This window comes from Momordica charantia (genome assembly GCF_013281855.1).
Source record: "Momordica charantia cultivar OHB3-1 chromosome 10 unlocalized genomic scaffold, Mcharantia_2.0 BLBB01000010.1, whole genome shotgun sequence".
Taxonomy (NCBI): domain Eukaryota; kingdom Viridiplantae; phylum Streptophyta; class Magnoliopsida; order Cucurbitales; family Cucurbitaceae; genus Momordica; species Momordica charantia.
Window position 1 is genome coordinate 16,983,745 of NW_028275158.1, and position 16,642 is coordinate 17,000,386.

Sequence of the window (16,642 nt, forward strand, 5' to 3'; positions counted from 1 at the left end):
AAAGAATCCTTTGGACAGGCCTTATTTAGGTCCGTGAAGTCGATGCACATTCTCCATTTGCCGTTTAGCTTTTTTACCAGCACTACGTTGGATATCCACTAGGGATAATGTACTTCCCGAATGAAGCCTGCTTTCAGTAGCTCCTCCACCTGTTCAGCTACAATATCATTCCTTTCTTGGTTGAACGCGCGACGCTTCTGTTTCACTGGCTTACAGCTCTCGTCGATATTGAGTCGATGTACCATGACTCCTCGCTCGATTCCCGACAAGTCCTCCGGCGACCATGCGAACACGTCGGTGTTGCTTCTGAGGAAGTTTATAAGGCTTTCTTTTCCTGATCCCCCAACCTGGTTCCGATGTTGACCCGTCGATCTTCGGCTGTCAAAGGGACAGATTCTACCTCCTCAAGTCGGTTTCCCTTGTCAAGGGTGGTCGAATTAAGTCGATGACCAGGGCTCGGCGTTACCTCACCCAAGAGGTTGGTCGCTTCATTCAGGCTCGTCACTGGTTCTCCCTTGTCAAGGGTGGTCGGATTAAGTTGATGACCAGGGCTCGACCTTGCCTCACCCGAGAGGTCTGTCGCTTTATTCAGGCTCGTCACTGGTTCTCCCCTGTCAAGGGCGGTTAGATTAAGTCGATGACCAAGGCTCGGCCTTGCCTCACTCGAAAGGTCTGTCGCTTCATTCAGGCCCGACGCTGGTTCTCCCCGGTCAAGGGTGGTCGGATTAAGGCGATGATCAGGGCTTGGTCTTGCCTCACCCGAGTGATCGGCCGTTTCTTTCAGGCTCTTCTTTTCGAAGCATTGATGGCTCTCATTAGGATTCATGTCGCTTTCAATCAAGTCGATGATCAGGGCTCGGTCCTACCTCACCCGAATGGTCGGCCCGTTTCACTCTACACGCCTCGGATCGGAATTTCTCTCGGATCGGGATTTCGCCTCAGATCGGGATTTCGCTTCAACGAAGCTTGCTTTACTGTATGGTCCTCATAGATGGCGCCAATTGTTGATGCATGGATTTTGACCGTCCGGCTCTTCTTCTTGCACACACCTAACTCGATGATAAGGGAACCGATACCTACAAAATCAAACCGATCTAAACCGGTGTGATCTTAGTCACACGAGCTCCGATGCTTAAGTTAGCGATGGAGAGTTGAGAAAATAGTTAGCTAGGGATAAGTCACTTGCCTCCTTAGGATTAGATCTCACTGCTCCTTATAGTTGTGAAGATGATTCTAGAACCTCCATAGCTAAACCCTAATTCAGCGTTGTCGGGCCCGATGGATCGTTGATCGCAGGCGGGAGATTCACGGGCTGGGCCGTGGGCTGACCAGGGGTCGGGACCGAGCCGTTTCGTCCCGTTTGGTTCTCTGCCGGTCACTTTCGTCGTTCTCTGCCTCGGTGCTAGGTCGTTCTTTGGGCTGACCCCTCACACCGCGGGCCAGTCTCCCCCAATCGATGATCTCAGGCTTTAACTCCTTGTCCCGTTTTGGGTCATTTTTGTTCTCTATAACATGCACGTTGTAAAAATGAATTTCTTTCAATTGTTACAAAAACGTGGAAGGCGTGGAGATTTTCGTACTCTAAGAAAATTTTGTTCTTTGCCATGTAAAGAGACATGCGAAATGTATGGAATGACATTAATGCTTGTACAAAAAATTGGTGATAATTAATTGGGGTTGGTCAAAATCATTTAAAGACTTGGTCGAGTTGGTTGCAATCTAGGTCGAGTTTTATCCGTACTTTGGTATCCAATAGTTCGAACTTTTTCATATAAATTAGGGCCAAGTTTCGTCTTTTCACAGGTTCTGATGTGTGAGGCAAACTTCTCTTAGGTCAAAAAAGGTAAAATTTCTGATGTTAGGTCATTTGGGCAAAACCTAAAACTTTTTAGGTCATATGTGTCAATTTCTCATAGATGGACACACAACCCAAATCTTGATTTAAAAAAAAAAATCAGAATGACCTCTTTAGGACTAAGAGATTTTTTTTTTTTTTAATAATGCTTTCCTTAGAACTTATTCCAAAACAAAAAAAAAGTAGTCTTCAAGAGACGACCTTGTTTTCATTTTATGAAAAAAATCAAACATGGTGCCCAATTGACGCAAAGAGACGACTTGCAAACGTGGCGTCAATTGGGCACCATGTTTGATTTTTTTCAAAAAATGAAAACAAGGTCGTCTCTGGAAGACTACTTTTTTTTTTGAAAAAAAAGAAAAAAAATTACTACGATTATATATAACAAATAGCGGTATTATAATAAATTCATATCTTCACATAGGGCTCCATCTTTTTATCTCGTGGGCTTGAGTTTGAGTCTTATCCTCTTAACATAGGCAGTTTTTTTAGTTTTAATAATAATATTAGTATATTTATATCATTAAATAATAATAATATGATTTAACATATGCAGTTTTTTTAGTTTTAATAATAATAACAATAACAATAATAATAATATATTTATATGATTAAAATAATAATAAGTAAATGACTAGAAAGTTTAAAATAAAACTATCTTATTATTATTATTTTATTTTTAAATGAATAATAATAACAATAACAACAATAATATTAAATGTATATATATAATGATTATAGTTTTCAATTATATATATAATAAATAATATTGTTAGATGAAAATTATTGTTATTATTTAAATTATTAAAATAATAATATTATTATTATTATTATTAAAACTAAAAAAATAATATTTTTAGATGAAAATTATTGTTCTCATGTTAATCATTTAAATATAATAATCATATTATTATTATTTTAATCATTTAAATATAATAATAATAAAAAAACTGCATAAAACACTTAAGTTCTAAGTCAAGCCCACCAGATAAAAAGGTGAGCGCCTAACCACTTCACTAAGATATAAATTCATTAAAATAGCACTATTTGTTATATAAAATTGTAATACATATTTTTTCCTTTCAAAAGTAGTCTTGTCGTCTCTTGAAGAGAAGACCGTGCGCGCCTAATTGGTCCCTTGTTTTCATTTTTTTAAAAAAATTAGACGTGGAACCCAATTGGCGCCACGTCTACAAGTCGTCCTTTAAGGAGACGAAATGTAAATGCCACTTCATAGGTCATCTCTCCCAGAGACGACCATCTGTTTTCCAAACATTATTCTTGGAAATAATTTGACTAATCATATATTGTTTGAATAAGTTTTAACGGGAGCATTATTAAAAAAAATTAATAATTAATTAAATCGAATTTAATTAATTACAAAAAAGATTATTAATTTAATTTAATTAAATCCAATTTAATTTAATCAAATTAAAATATCCCATTAATTTAATTAATTTAATTAAATCATATTTAATCAAATTAAACTTAAATTAATGAACCATATTAGAATCAAATTCCAATGTTCATCTCTCTCATAATTTTGAAACCAAGGCAAAATAAACTTTATATTATAATGTATCAACATACATTATATTAATTGCATCTCACACAATTAATCTTAATTCCATTTAACCAATTTGAATAATTCAAATTCTTTTCAAGACTAAATGTTCTTAACTATCCTTTACGAGCTAGTAAGGAGACCTAATGCACCTACAGATCATAAGCTCCAACATACGAGATTAATTGATTACACTCATTAACCAAATTAATCAACATTAGTTAACTGTCGCTCACTCCACTAAAGACCCATAGCTGCACTCTTCTCACTATAGAATATTTTTCGTCCACGGATTTTGACCATTAACGATAAGTCAATCCTTCAAGAGTGTTCGTAACCACAGTTGGGTCAAATTGCCATTTTACCCCTGTGTTACATCTTGTACCTTAAGTACTGCTGATCTTCTTATGAACAACCCGGTTATGATTTAAGCAATAACCGAAAGTCCCTCTCGAGCCAGTGAGAAGGTGGGGCCCCTTGTTCAAGTCCCCGAGTCAGCAATTAAGAGAATAGTCATCTACTTACCCTAAAGTCGGGAATGAGTGAATTTCATCTTGTGTAGTTATTTTCCCAGCTTCCCACTCGGTCTCGTCTCCAAAATGGTAGGAATATTGAGTCAGCGACTCGGGCCACTCTCACCCATACAAATCAAAGGATGGCCCTAACAGGCAGGAGTCCATAACTCACTCAAGATTGAGATCGAGTTATCTGGTCATCCTATTGAAATATTAATCTATTAGCTAACGGTGTTATAACTAAATACTAATTATTTCGTGGTCCAGTCTTATACAAAATCATTGTATAGAATACTCTCACTCGCATGTCTCCACACAAATGACCTGGATCAAGTCAATTTGTAACTATTACAAAGTGGACCGTATCCATAGTGTTACGAGGATAAGGTACCCAACCTTATCCATATACTATAGACCCTTTAGGTTACTACTGAAACATTATCCACCTGTATATCGAATATATATTGTATATATATACACTGTATATCAAATATATACGCTGTATATTAAATATATACTCTATATTTGTTATATACTGTTCCAGTTACATGACATAACCTCAGCTGTTAGTTTATTGGATTTGGGTTAATGCAATTCTATCAATAACAACTATATTGAATGAATATTTATTTTATGTTTACAAACCACGAGTTTAGGGCATAAACTCAAACAATTGAGTGAGTGGCTGTGAGTTGTGTTGGGACACAAACAGAGGCATGGTAGCAGTGTTTTGATAGAGGAAGAAGGTCGAGATCTTAAGGTTGTAGAGCAACGTCAACAACTAGTTCTCGTGAGTATTCTAAGGTTTTTCATTCCTGTATTCTTAAGATTATATTGTTGTAGTTCCTAAAAGCTAGGTGCTTTTTGTCGAGGCCTCTAGATTTAAGAGATTTGTACTGCCCATTATTTATCTCAAAATTATAGTAGTCGGGGAAGACTGGACGTAGACCATAATTGGGGTGAACCAGTATAAATTTGCTTGAGTCGTTTATGTGCTTTCTCTATTTCTTCTCTTATTATTGTGGTTGGCTTATTTTTCACTGACGAACTATGGAAGGGGAAAGTATTCTTGATCAGCAATTTTTCTCAACAAGAAGATGATAATGATGTATTCAAGTAGATGTAGCAAGAGGAAAGGCGGTTTCATAAAAAATGACATGTCGAGTAACATACAAACGTGAGATGTTCATGTTGAAATAAAGATATGCTTTATAGTCAAGATGGTAACCTAGAAAGACACATTTGGCGGATTTATGTTCAAGTTTGTGAGAAGTATATGGTTTGAGGAGTGGATAACATGTGCAGTCAAAAGTTTTTAGAAAATTATAATCAGAAGGTTTATGAAAGAGAAGTTCAAAAGGAGATTTGTTGGATAAGTTGGGAGAGGGAAGACGATTAATCAAGAAAACTGCACAAGCAAAGACAAAAAGCCAGAACTTAACAGGGAGGGGGTCCAAGGTTAAGGCAGTTTTAACAATGTGATGGTGTTTTCGCTCAATAACACCGTTTTGCTGAGAAGTATAAACACAAGATTTTTGGTGGAGAATACCATTGGGTTGAAGAAAAGACCCAAGGGAATGATTTATGAACTCACCCCACCATTATTTTTGAAAATTTTAATCTTGGAACTAAGTAGATTTTCATCAAGAAAGTTAATGGGCTTAAAAGTAGAGCATACATCAGATTTCAAAGATAAAGGATAAAGCAAAGTTTATTTTGGAGAAATCATCCACAAAGGAAATATAATAGTTGAATCCATTGATTGAAATTTTAGGGGCAGGACCATATACATCTGCATGAACAAGTTCTAAAGAACATGACAAGACAATAGATGAACAAGGAAAAGGCAAATGATGCATTTTACTATAGATATAATGCTCACAAGGACAACTAGAAGATTCGTGGACAAGTAAATTTAAAAGACGAAGTATAGAATCAAGGATGGATTTATTTGGGTGGCCTAACCGGTTGTGCCAAGTGACAAAGGATACCATTGAAGCAATACGAGTGACTTAAGATGTTGGAACATAGGAAGACGCAACTGATGCATTTGAGGAAATGGGATAGAGACCATTTACGTTAGGGACTGTGGAATAGAATTGTGCCCAAAAATTTGTCCTGAACAAAGAAATAATCAGAATCGAAAACAACAATACAATGATTATCAACACAAAGTTGATAAACAAAAAGCAAGTTTGAAGAAATAGTATGAACATGAAGTATATTATTGAGGTTAAAAGAATATCGGGAAGTATTGAAAATACCAAAACCTATATGAGCAATTAGTAAGGACTGACCATTGCCTACACCAACCTGTTTATCCCCGAAAGAATCAGAAATAGAAACAAGCTGGCTTAAGTTTATAGTAACATGGGCATTGTGTTGGGTGTGTTGCCCTAAACTAATAGTTTGTAATTAATGTAAAAAAAAAAGTTTATATTCAATATAGTTTTATTCAATCAATTTGTTGTTGAATTCATAGCATTGCATTGTCAAGATCCAATAAACTAAACATCCAAGGTTATTATCATGTAACCGGAAAAATATATATACTGGGTATAAGTTTGATATACTATCGATATACAAGTGGATAATGTCCTGTGAATAACTTAGAGGGTTTATAGTATATGGATAAGGCTGAGTACCTTATCCTGGCAGCACTATGGATACGACCCACTTGTAAATGTTACAGACAACCCGATCCAGATCGTTCGTGTGGAGACATGCGAGTGGGGGTATCTTATACAATGAGTTTGTATAAGACCGGACCATGAAATAGCTGATCTTTAAATGTAACATCGTTGACTAACAGATTGCTATTTCATAGGATGACCAGACAACTCATTCTCAATCTTGAATGAGTTATGGACTCCTGCCCATAATGGTTCGTCCTTTGATTTTTATGGGTAAGAGTAGCCCGAGTCACTGACTCAATATTCCTACAATTTTAGGGACGAGACCGAGCAGGGAGCTGAGAACATAACTTCACGAGATAGAATTCACTCCTCCCCAACTTTCGGGGAGTAGATTAGTGTTCTCTTAAATGCTAACTTTGGGACTTGAACAAGGGGCCTCACCCTCCCACTGGCTCGAGAGGGACTTTCGGTTATTGGTTGGACCATTACCGGGTTGTTCACTAGAGGAGCAATGGTATTTAAGGAGTAAAATGTAACTCAAGGATAAAACGATAATTTGACCAAGCTTGAGTTACAAGCACTCGTGAAGGATTAACTTGCCATTAATGGTCGTATATCCGTGGACACGAAAACATTCTGCAGTGAGAAGAGTGCAACTGCAGGTCTTTAGTGGAGTGACCCGTAACTAACTAATGTTGATTAACTCGGTCAATGAGTTTGACTAATTAATCTCATATCGTTACAGTTTATGATCAGTAGGTCCATAAGGTTCTCTTGCTAGCTCACAACGGGTAAAACGAGGATCCATTTTTTGAAAAATTTTGAAATGTTCAATTTTCTCAATGGATTATATATACGTATATTGATACATTATAGTATATAGTTAATTCAAAATTAAAACTATATCTTATGAGAGAAATTTTTTGAATGAGATTCCAATAAAATTAATATGAATTAGATTCATATTAAAACTATAGGTTAAAAATAATGTGCATAAGATGTACATTATGACTATAGGTTATACGAGAGAAATGCTTTAGAATATGATTTTAATTTTGTAATAAATAATTAAGTGTTAATTATTTATCTATTTGATTAATTAATTACTTAGATTAACAATTAATAAAATTAATTAATTATTATATATAAATTATTAATTATTAATATTAATAAAATTAAATCTTCTAAAAAAATATTAATACAATTAATATTAATTTGACTAAAATTAATTAATATTAACACCCCTACTTAATTGCAGGGGAGTGAGAGGTTGGTTATGACGTAGGGAGTCACCCTATCCTTGTTTTATCTGCATAATAGTTAAGCAAAAACTGGTGGATGAACCTTCCCCTGGATTGATTTCTCTAAAGCTCTCTCTCTCAATTCCCTTGGCTTTCAAGATCGTTGCTCACACAAGCACATTCTCGTACCCAGAGAATAGCAAGGAAGATCATTTGGTGGTGTCAATTGGGTTTGTTGAAGAACTATTCGTCAAAGGTAATACCCAATTCCCCTGTATTTTCCTTTTGTTTTGTGGTTTTTTTGTTTCTCAAAATTCAAGAACAAAGATCCCTATTTCCGCTGCGGGATTTATGTCCTTTCACATTGCACCCAGAATCTATGAGCCAAGAGGTGTTATTGGCAGCAAGTGTATTATAATCGTGACTAACCACCATAGTAGCAAGCTGAATTGGAGGATGACATCCCTAAAAACTGTAATTCCTACGATTAAAACAGTTTAGAGCACTGTGACCTACATTAAAGTATATCTAATCGACAATCCGAGAAGAGCTATTATCTCAAGGAAGTTTGCTAGCAGAAGTACCAAGAGGTAAAAGACCATGACTACAACTCACATTACCAAGAAATCCAGAATGAGAAGAATTATTCTTGGTAAATCCTTTATTCTTGCCAGAGAAACCATGACCTTGCACATATTAGGATTGATAATCTGATTTCTAGAGGAATTGAGTGTAGATACAAGAAGAGCAGTTGGAAAAGTGAAAGCTTCATCATATTTAACTTGTTTTTCTAACTCAATCTCCTCAAAAACTAATAAGACGTGAAGCTCTTCAAAGGTAATGGGTTGAGATCGCATACGCATTGACGTATGAAAAGTATTATAATCTGTCATACCTTTTAGGGCATATATAATTAGATTTTCGTCATCAACGATAACATAGACATTAGCTAATAGATCTTTGAGTTCCTTGATTCTCTTAACATACTGACTCATCGATTCTGAAGGCTTTTTCATGGATTATAAATTCGATTTCATATTCACTACATTAGTACGTGAATTAGACGAGTAAAACTTAACCAGAGAATCCCAAACCTGTTTCGACATCTTGCAGCCAACAATATAGGCAAGCGTAGTGGGAGATAAGGTTGCATTCGTGACTGTCATGAGCCCATGGCCCTTTGTATCCAATCATTAAAAGCCGGATTAGGTTGCTAAGGTGCAGAAGATATTGATTGATCAGAAGCGAGATGAGGAGAAGTCTTGACAATTGAACCATCTATGAAGCCAAATAACTTATGAGCTTCCAAGATGGAGGTCAATTGAAACTTCCACAAAACAAAATTGGAAGCGTCAAGGCGTATAGAAACCAGATTACAGATATTTGAGAGTTCAGAGTAAAAACATATGAGAATTAAGATCTTTTGAAGGAGGGAAATTTGTCATGGAAGGAGTATTCGAAGCAGGGAAGAGAGGAAGTGCGTGTTAATGAAGAGCGGACGCGTGGAAGGATCGAGAAGATGTTAGTCAGAAAAAAAATCCGATATCATGTAATAATCTCTCATATATTTGTAAGAGTTCTCCTTAGGGGTGCACATCGGTCGGTCGGGTCCCTTTTTAAGCCGAAATCCCAACCGACCGACATGTTGTCGGTTTCCAAAAATGGAAACCGACTTTGGTCGGTAGGTCGGTTTTCGTCAAAATCGATAGTGAGGCAGTGCTCTAGCTGGTGCCGATGGTGTGGGCTTGGGCTAAGAGAGAGATGAGACCGAGGGGGAGAGAGACGAGTGAGAAAGAGAGATGAAAATGAAAGATTGAAAGTTTGGGGAGGCGGCTGCTTTGATTGCAAAATAGTAAACCTAACCGAAACATAGTAACATTGTTATAATATATTATATATATAAAAAATATAATTTGTTTAAACACCTATGTCGGTCGGGTCGGATGGTTTTAAGGGATTTTTTTCGATCGATCGCCCGACAATCCCACAAATTCCCGACCGACCGAATATCCCTATATTTTCAAAACCGACCGACCGACCCTATTTCAGTTGGTTTTGGTTGGTCGGGTCGATTTTACCTACCCTAATGTGCACGCCTAATTCTCCTCATTGATTAATAAAGAAATATTACAAGCAAATAGGCTTAGATAAGAGTAATCTGTAAATAACAGAAATAAGAAAGCAAACTAATAACAATTTTAACCTAGCTCGACCAACTGAATAACATATACTTATTAAATATGACCTACTAGAGACAATTTTTGAAAAAAGAAAATAAAAAATGGGAGGATTCAAGGTGTGTGTTTGTTGTGATTTCAAAGTAAAAAAAAAATCTACATATTCAAATAAAACTATAGCTACAATTTGAGAATTTCTTTAAAAATCATCCCAATATTAGCAAGTTCAAATAAAATTGAAAATACCTATAATATAGTTGAAATAAATCTGTTTTGATTTGGAAATTTTTTGAGATAGCGTGTTGGAGACTTGAAGATTTACTGCAAGTCTTCCTTCATCCTCTAATAAATTCGCAGATATGATTATAAAAAATAATAGGTTAGAGATACTCCGCCATATGTCATCAATGCACTGGTTTAAAAAAAGAAATTAAAGTGCAAACACATCATGATCAGATTAAAAAAAAATCCACTTGTCGTCTTTTCAAGAGATAATATGTGGGTTTATGTATGAAGGTCATCTGGTGCCCGATGTCACGGTCGTAAATTTTTCAACCATGCGACGCCATGATCTAAGCTCGACCATGGCAGCCTTACGGGGAACTCTAGTCTCAATCTACTTTTCGCACCCTTTATGCTTCATCGGATTTTAGATGAGGTTCTTTCTTCCTCAATTGAGCTTCATTTCACTTTTCCAACCATCTTGGTTCTCAGCCACTCGACCGTCCCGCTCGTACGACGAGTCAGAACCTTACCAGGATGAGTTCTGACCTATAACGGAGTCAGATAGAGCTTAAAATGCCAACCGGGTACAATCGGGAGATTCATGCCGCTTAACTATGTCAAAACTAGCTTATCGGGTCCATCGGATGCCTCTAAGACCATTCATGTCGAGAAACTTCCTTGTATTAGCTGCTGGCTTGTCTTTAGCTTCTTCAATGCATCTTTTTTGTAAACTCTCAACATGTTCATCTTTTTAATAAAATGCTTTCCTTTGTTCTTTGTTTTTGTATCATGTAGATGGGGATTCTTAAGGGCATGAATATGTTAGATTTCCTAGTTTTCTGATCAAGCCGTAAGTCATTTTCCATTCTTTTTGTTTTGGTTATAAAATTGTGTTTTGCTTCTTTTTGTTTTGAAACCTTAACTTTTTCATTACTTTGGAAGTCTTTGTCCTTTTTGTGCCAAAATTTTGCATCTCTTAAAATTTCTTTCCCTAGTAAGGATACTGCTTCCCTTAAGTTTGGGGGGACAGTGTGTATCTATTTATTTAAGAAAGAAAATGCATTTTATGTTTCGAAAAAAGAGTCAACAGGAAAATGCAAGCAATAAAAAAGAGTCTTATGCAAAAAGAGTCATATGCAAGAAAACTTTTTTTGAAAGAAAGAGTATGAAAAAGAGTCATAAAAGAAGAAAAGCAAGTCAGAAAAAAGTCTTGAGAGAAAATAAGAGTGGAGGAAAGAAAAGAAAAATAAAAGTGAGAGTAAGAAAAGAGTGGTAAGAAAACATGAGAGGAAAGAAAATGCACTTATTTTTTCACGAGTCCCACTATAGACATTCATTTTCTTTAAATGGGTGGCGTTAGCATCTTGGAGGGTGATAGCCTACATATTAAGGTGACTTCGTGAAAATCATTGTCGACATCATTTTATGCCGGGTTGCTACCTAACAAGTTTCTATGAGTGGCTGTGGTTTGAAACCGATGTTAGTGTGTTGAAAACCTCAAGGGCTAGTAGCCGGTCCACTTGATGTTAAAATTTTTTAATCAAAATGGAAGTGTGCATATTCCATGGTTTTGTAAAAGAGTTTTGTGTTTTAGGAAAGAAGAAGATTTAGAATCGTTTTTATTTTCAAAACAAATGATGGTTTATGGTTTGTTGGCTTGAGAGTAAAGTTAGGATGCTTAGCTTGTGGAGCCTTTCCTGAGACTTATATGATTCATTTACTTTAGATTCAAGAACATTTGGATTGTTGATCATTCATATTTCTAGCATGTTGATTGTTTTAGGTTTGTTGTTGTCATTTTTGCTTGAGGTCAAGCAAAAGGCTAAGTTTGGGGGGTGTGTTAGGGTTGACTTTTTACTGCAGAAACATGTGTCGGTAGCCCTGTTTGACCACGTTTTTTACCCCTTTCCCATTATTATTTGCCAAAAAGAACCACATATTCTGAAAGTAGAACATGCATAGATTATTTCTGCATAAAAGTCAAACTATGGTACTTTAGGAAAAATATGAGATAAATGCAGTCAAAGTTGAAAGAAAATAACAGAATTTTGTTTTTGCAGAATTGCGCCAGACGCATTTTTGGAGGACAAATTGTCAAAACACACGTTTTGATTAATGAAGCGCAAGGAGGACATTTCTCACATGTTCAAAACCGTGAGTCCAAGTCCAAGTGAGGTGGTTAGATGAATCTCAATCCTTTTTCACCTAAAATGGAGGGGAGTTTCAACCAACCTAGGGTGCTATAAAAGGAAGTCATCCCTCCATCAGCAAACCATCCCTTCCAAGCTTCATTTCATCCTCTTTTAGATGCTATCTAGTTGTAGAACACGTTTTTAGGGTTTATGTTCATGTTCTAGTTGTTCATTTCTTCGTTTTTCACGCTTTTACCTTTCGTATTGCCTTTAATTCAAGTTCTTACTTCCATTCTTCGTTCATTCTGTTATTTAAAAGTTCTTTAGCGAGTTTCAACTCCCCTCACGCTCGAGAGAGAAGAGGGTCAAGCTAAAACTCCTTGTACGGCTTATTTATTCATTTAAATTCAATGAAAAATATTTTCTTTATGTTTTCGTGCATTTACTTTCATTTAATTATGTTCTAAATTAGTTATCAACCTCCTTGTGGAATGCCTTAGTCAAATGATTTGATTTTCAAGACGCTCGGAATTTTGGTCAGATTGTGCCTGACAGTTTTTGGGTTGGTTTCTAAAAACTTCTCTTTACGTCTTTTTTCCATTTGGCCAATGGGAACTTGATTTATACACCAAAGCCCAACTTTGGGAAAGATAAGTTATGTAAAATAATAGGAAACGAATATGGGATGTGACTTAGGAATAAGCGCATAAAACATGATCTTAGGAATATGCCCTCTAACCCATAATGCAAATGAGTTGGTAGATATTCTCTAGGATTGTAATCACACATAGGAATATGATTGTAGGTTACCCTAGCCTCTGCAGCAACCAAAAGCGGTAGTGAAAGAGTAGAACGCAAATCCCAAGAAAAGTCAGGAATTGCACCTGGTGCATTTTCCCAACATAGTGTATTTTCCATGTTTTACATGAAAACTAAGGTAGGAGACAAGGAGGTTGAGTTTCATTAAATTGCTTGTTAGTTAAAACCCCAAACGAAAAATATTTCATCACATTTTTCTTCCTAAATCACAATTGCATATTTGAACCATTTCACTGCATTGCTTGATTTTGAAAAGCAACAAGTCTCTGAGGATTCGACCTTGGATTGCTTCCGAGTATTACTTGTGACCGTGTGCACTTGCACGAGTCTCTAGTCTTTGTAAAGGTAGAGAAAGTCCCAACAGTCACTGAAAGCCCAATTGCATCACTAAAACATTGAGCTACATAAGGTAATTTGTCACCGATATTGCGTTCTTTTAGCTTTCAGCGACATATAAGAACATGTCGCTGAAAATGGGTATTAGCGACAAGGAAGCATGTTGCTAATACCTATTTTCAGCGACATCTTTCGGTATCGTTGAAAATGAGTATTAGCGACACCCTTGTTTGTCGATAATACCCATTTTCAATGACTTTTTGTTTCATCATTCAAAATTATTTCAGACGTTTTTCCATTTGTTGCTAAAAGTTTTTCGATTTCTTGTTTCATCTTCAGTTTTTTTTTTTATGATTAATACCAACATATATATAACATGAAAAGTACTTATAATATAAAAAATATCTAAGGTCCTCTAAATGTGTAACACCTGTTATAACAAAAATATATTATCTCATAGGAACAAAGAAGAATTTGTCTTAAATATTTGCTTCATTTACATAAAACAAAATAAAACAACACCACGAAGTTCTTCCTCCAAATGATTGTTGCATAGCCGCTATTGATAACATATAGAACTATCTTGTAAAAAAAATTAAACATGACTTAATAAAGCATCAACAACAAAACTTATTTAACAAGAAAATATAATCAAACTTTTTTTCAAAACCTACTAAACCAAGATATATATAGACACCAACTTACTAAATAATGAAAAACGAAGTGACACTAAACCTTATAAACAAAAGGTAATCTATTGGAACTCCAAAATTCAAATCTACCATCCAAATCAAGGAGAAATCCATAATCAAAACTCACTACGAGATGAAACAATTATTCAATCATTTTAAAACAAACAAAGTCCAACACTACAAGAGAAATAGTCACAACATCAAAACCAATATAAATAAGTACATGCATCAAATGTCTAACCATGCTCTATTAACTTCCCAATTCGGCTCGAGTGCTCCGACATGCTGCATTACTTTCTTGAGGACGAGGTTTCCGGGATTGAACGCTCGGACTCTTACTCTGGCGTTGTAGTACTGAGCCATACGGTTCTGATACTCTGCTAGCCTGAGCTGGGAGTGAGATCTTTTCTCCTCGAATAGGTCAAGATTCACAAGGAGAGCTTCTCTGTTGGTTTGTTCGTCGAAATTCTCAACTCGGGGCGTTGACATGCCGATTTCCACGGGAATGACAGCCTCCAACTCCAAAGCTAGGCCGTATGGCGTTTCGTCACTAGATCAACACGGTGTAGTCCGGTAGAACCATAACACCTTTGGTAGCTCTTCTGCCCACCGACCCTTCAGAGATTCAAGCCTCGTCTTCAAACCACGTTTGATGATTTTGATAATGGCTTCAACTTGCCCATTTGACTGCGGATGGGCTGGAGACGAGCTAAGGTGACGTATGCCGAGCTGATGATAGAACTAGTTAAATCGGGGACCATCAAATTGTTTCCCATTGTCGGTAATGAGGGCGTTCAGTATACCGAACCGACATATTATGCTCTTACATACGAAACTGACGACGTTCTCCTCGGTAATGGACGCCAGTGGTTAGACTTCTACCCACTTGGTGAAATAGTCTACTACTAGCACGGCAAACTTCAACTGCCCCTTCGCCAACGGTAGTGGGCCGATCAGATCTATCCCTCACTGAGCGAAAGGCCAAAGACTTGAGATCGGCGTCAGCATCCCTGGAGGCTGTCTTAGGATGTTTGTGAAGCGCTGGCACTTGTCGCAGGCCTTTGCGAACTCCCTGGTGTTGCGCTCGATCGTCGGCCAATAGTAGCCCTCGCGGACGACCTTGGCAGCCATGGATCAAGATCCTTCGTGGTTCCTGCAGATTTCTTCATGAATCTCACGAATAACATACCTCGTCTCCTTTGGATCGAGGCACCGCAACAACGGTAGAGGGTATCCACTCTTGAAGAGCTTGACTTCGTGCACCATGTAGTGGGCCGCTTGACATCGGAGCTTCCTGGCTTGGCCTGGATTTGTCAGCGTTGAACCACTGGTTAGGAAACTTTTGATCGGATCCATCCACGTGGGTTGATCTAACTGTCCATTATCTTAGGTCGATCGATGGATGACTCGGCAAGTATTTCAACTGGTAATGTTCTCGATAGGTTGGTTTCCTAGGCCGAGGCTAAGCGAGCCAGTACGTCGGCGTTGGAGTTTTCTGATCTCGGCACCTGTCGAATCACATAATCTTCAAACCGGGTGAGGAGCCCTCGAGTCTTGGCCAGATACCTTTCCATACGAGTATTCTTCACTTGGTACTCCTCGATTACCTGGTTGACAATCAGTTGGGAGTCGCTGAGGATCAAGAGACGTTTCACGCCCATCCCCCTTGCAACCCCCAGCCCGTTTATTAAAGCCTCCTACTCGGCTTCAATATTTGAAGCTCGAAAATTGAACCGAGGTGCATACTCGAATCGAAGATCTCCGGGGCCAAAGAGCAGCATGCCCGCTCCACAACCCTTATCGCTGGATGAACCATCCACACAATCTACGGCTGGGGTCAGCTCTGCAACAAAATCTACGGCTACTTGACCTTTCAGGGCTATCCTGGGCTCGAAGGCGATGTCGTGCTCACTGAGCTCCAGAGCCCACTTCATCAGCCGACCTAACGTTTCGGACTTGTAGAAAATCTGTCTCAAAAGGAAGTTTGTCAGAACGACTATCTTATGCGCCTGGAAGTATGGTCGCAGACGTCGCGCTGATGTCACCAATGCCAGGGCCAGCTTCTCAACACAAGGGTAGCGAGTCTCGGCCTCGGTCATTGATTTACTCGTGTAGTAAACAGGGCTCTACCGCCCTTCTACTTCTCAGATCAGGACCGAGTTCACTGGAGTTTCCGACACGGCCAAATACAAGTAGAGAACGTCCCCAGGAAGTGGCTTGGATAGCAACGGGGTCGCACTGAGGTACTGCTTCAGCTGAGGAAGTGCCGCTTCGCAGTCGTCGGTCCATTCAAACCAACCATTTTTCCTTAATATCTGGAAGAAAGGGTGGCACCTGTCAGTGGAGCGAGACAAAGCGATTCAGAGCTACCAGACTGCCATTCAGTCTTTGAAGTGTCTTAATATTCCTCGACTCTTCCATCTCGAGGATGGCTCTGATCTTGTCCGGAT

The 16,642-nt window shown here is 37.7% G+C and overlaps 1 protein-coding gene across 1 annotated transcript; it reads right to left on the minus strand.

Moving 5' to 3' along the window:
- Positions 1-15,643: 15,643 nt before the first annotated feature.
- Positions 15,644-16,291, minus strand: LOC148208694 (uncharacterized). Its single transcript, XM_088119155.1, has 2 exons — positions 15,939-16,291; positions 15,644-15,824 (listed from the first exon to the last, which is right to left on the minus strand). The coding sequence occupies exons 1-2, from the start codon at positions 16,289-16,291 to the stop codon at positions 15,644-15,646; spliced, it is 534 nt and encodes a 177-aa protein (XP_087975281.1).
- Positions 16,292-16,642: the final 351 nt, after the last annotated feature.

Excerpts from the sequence above, each read along its gene's own strand:
- LOC148208694 (XM_088119155.1), bottom strand. The coding sequence starts at position 16,291 with ATGACCGAGGCCGAGACTCGCTACCCTTGTGTTGAGAAGCTGGCCCTG. Across the intron at positions 15,825-15,938 it reads CCCGGAGATCTTCGATTCGA|CGACTCCCAACTGATTGTCA; the intron begins GTATGCACCTCG and ends CTTGATCCTCAG.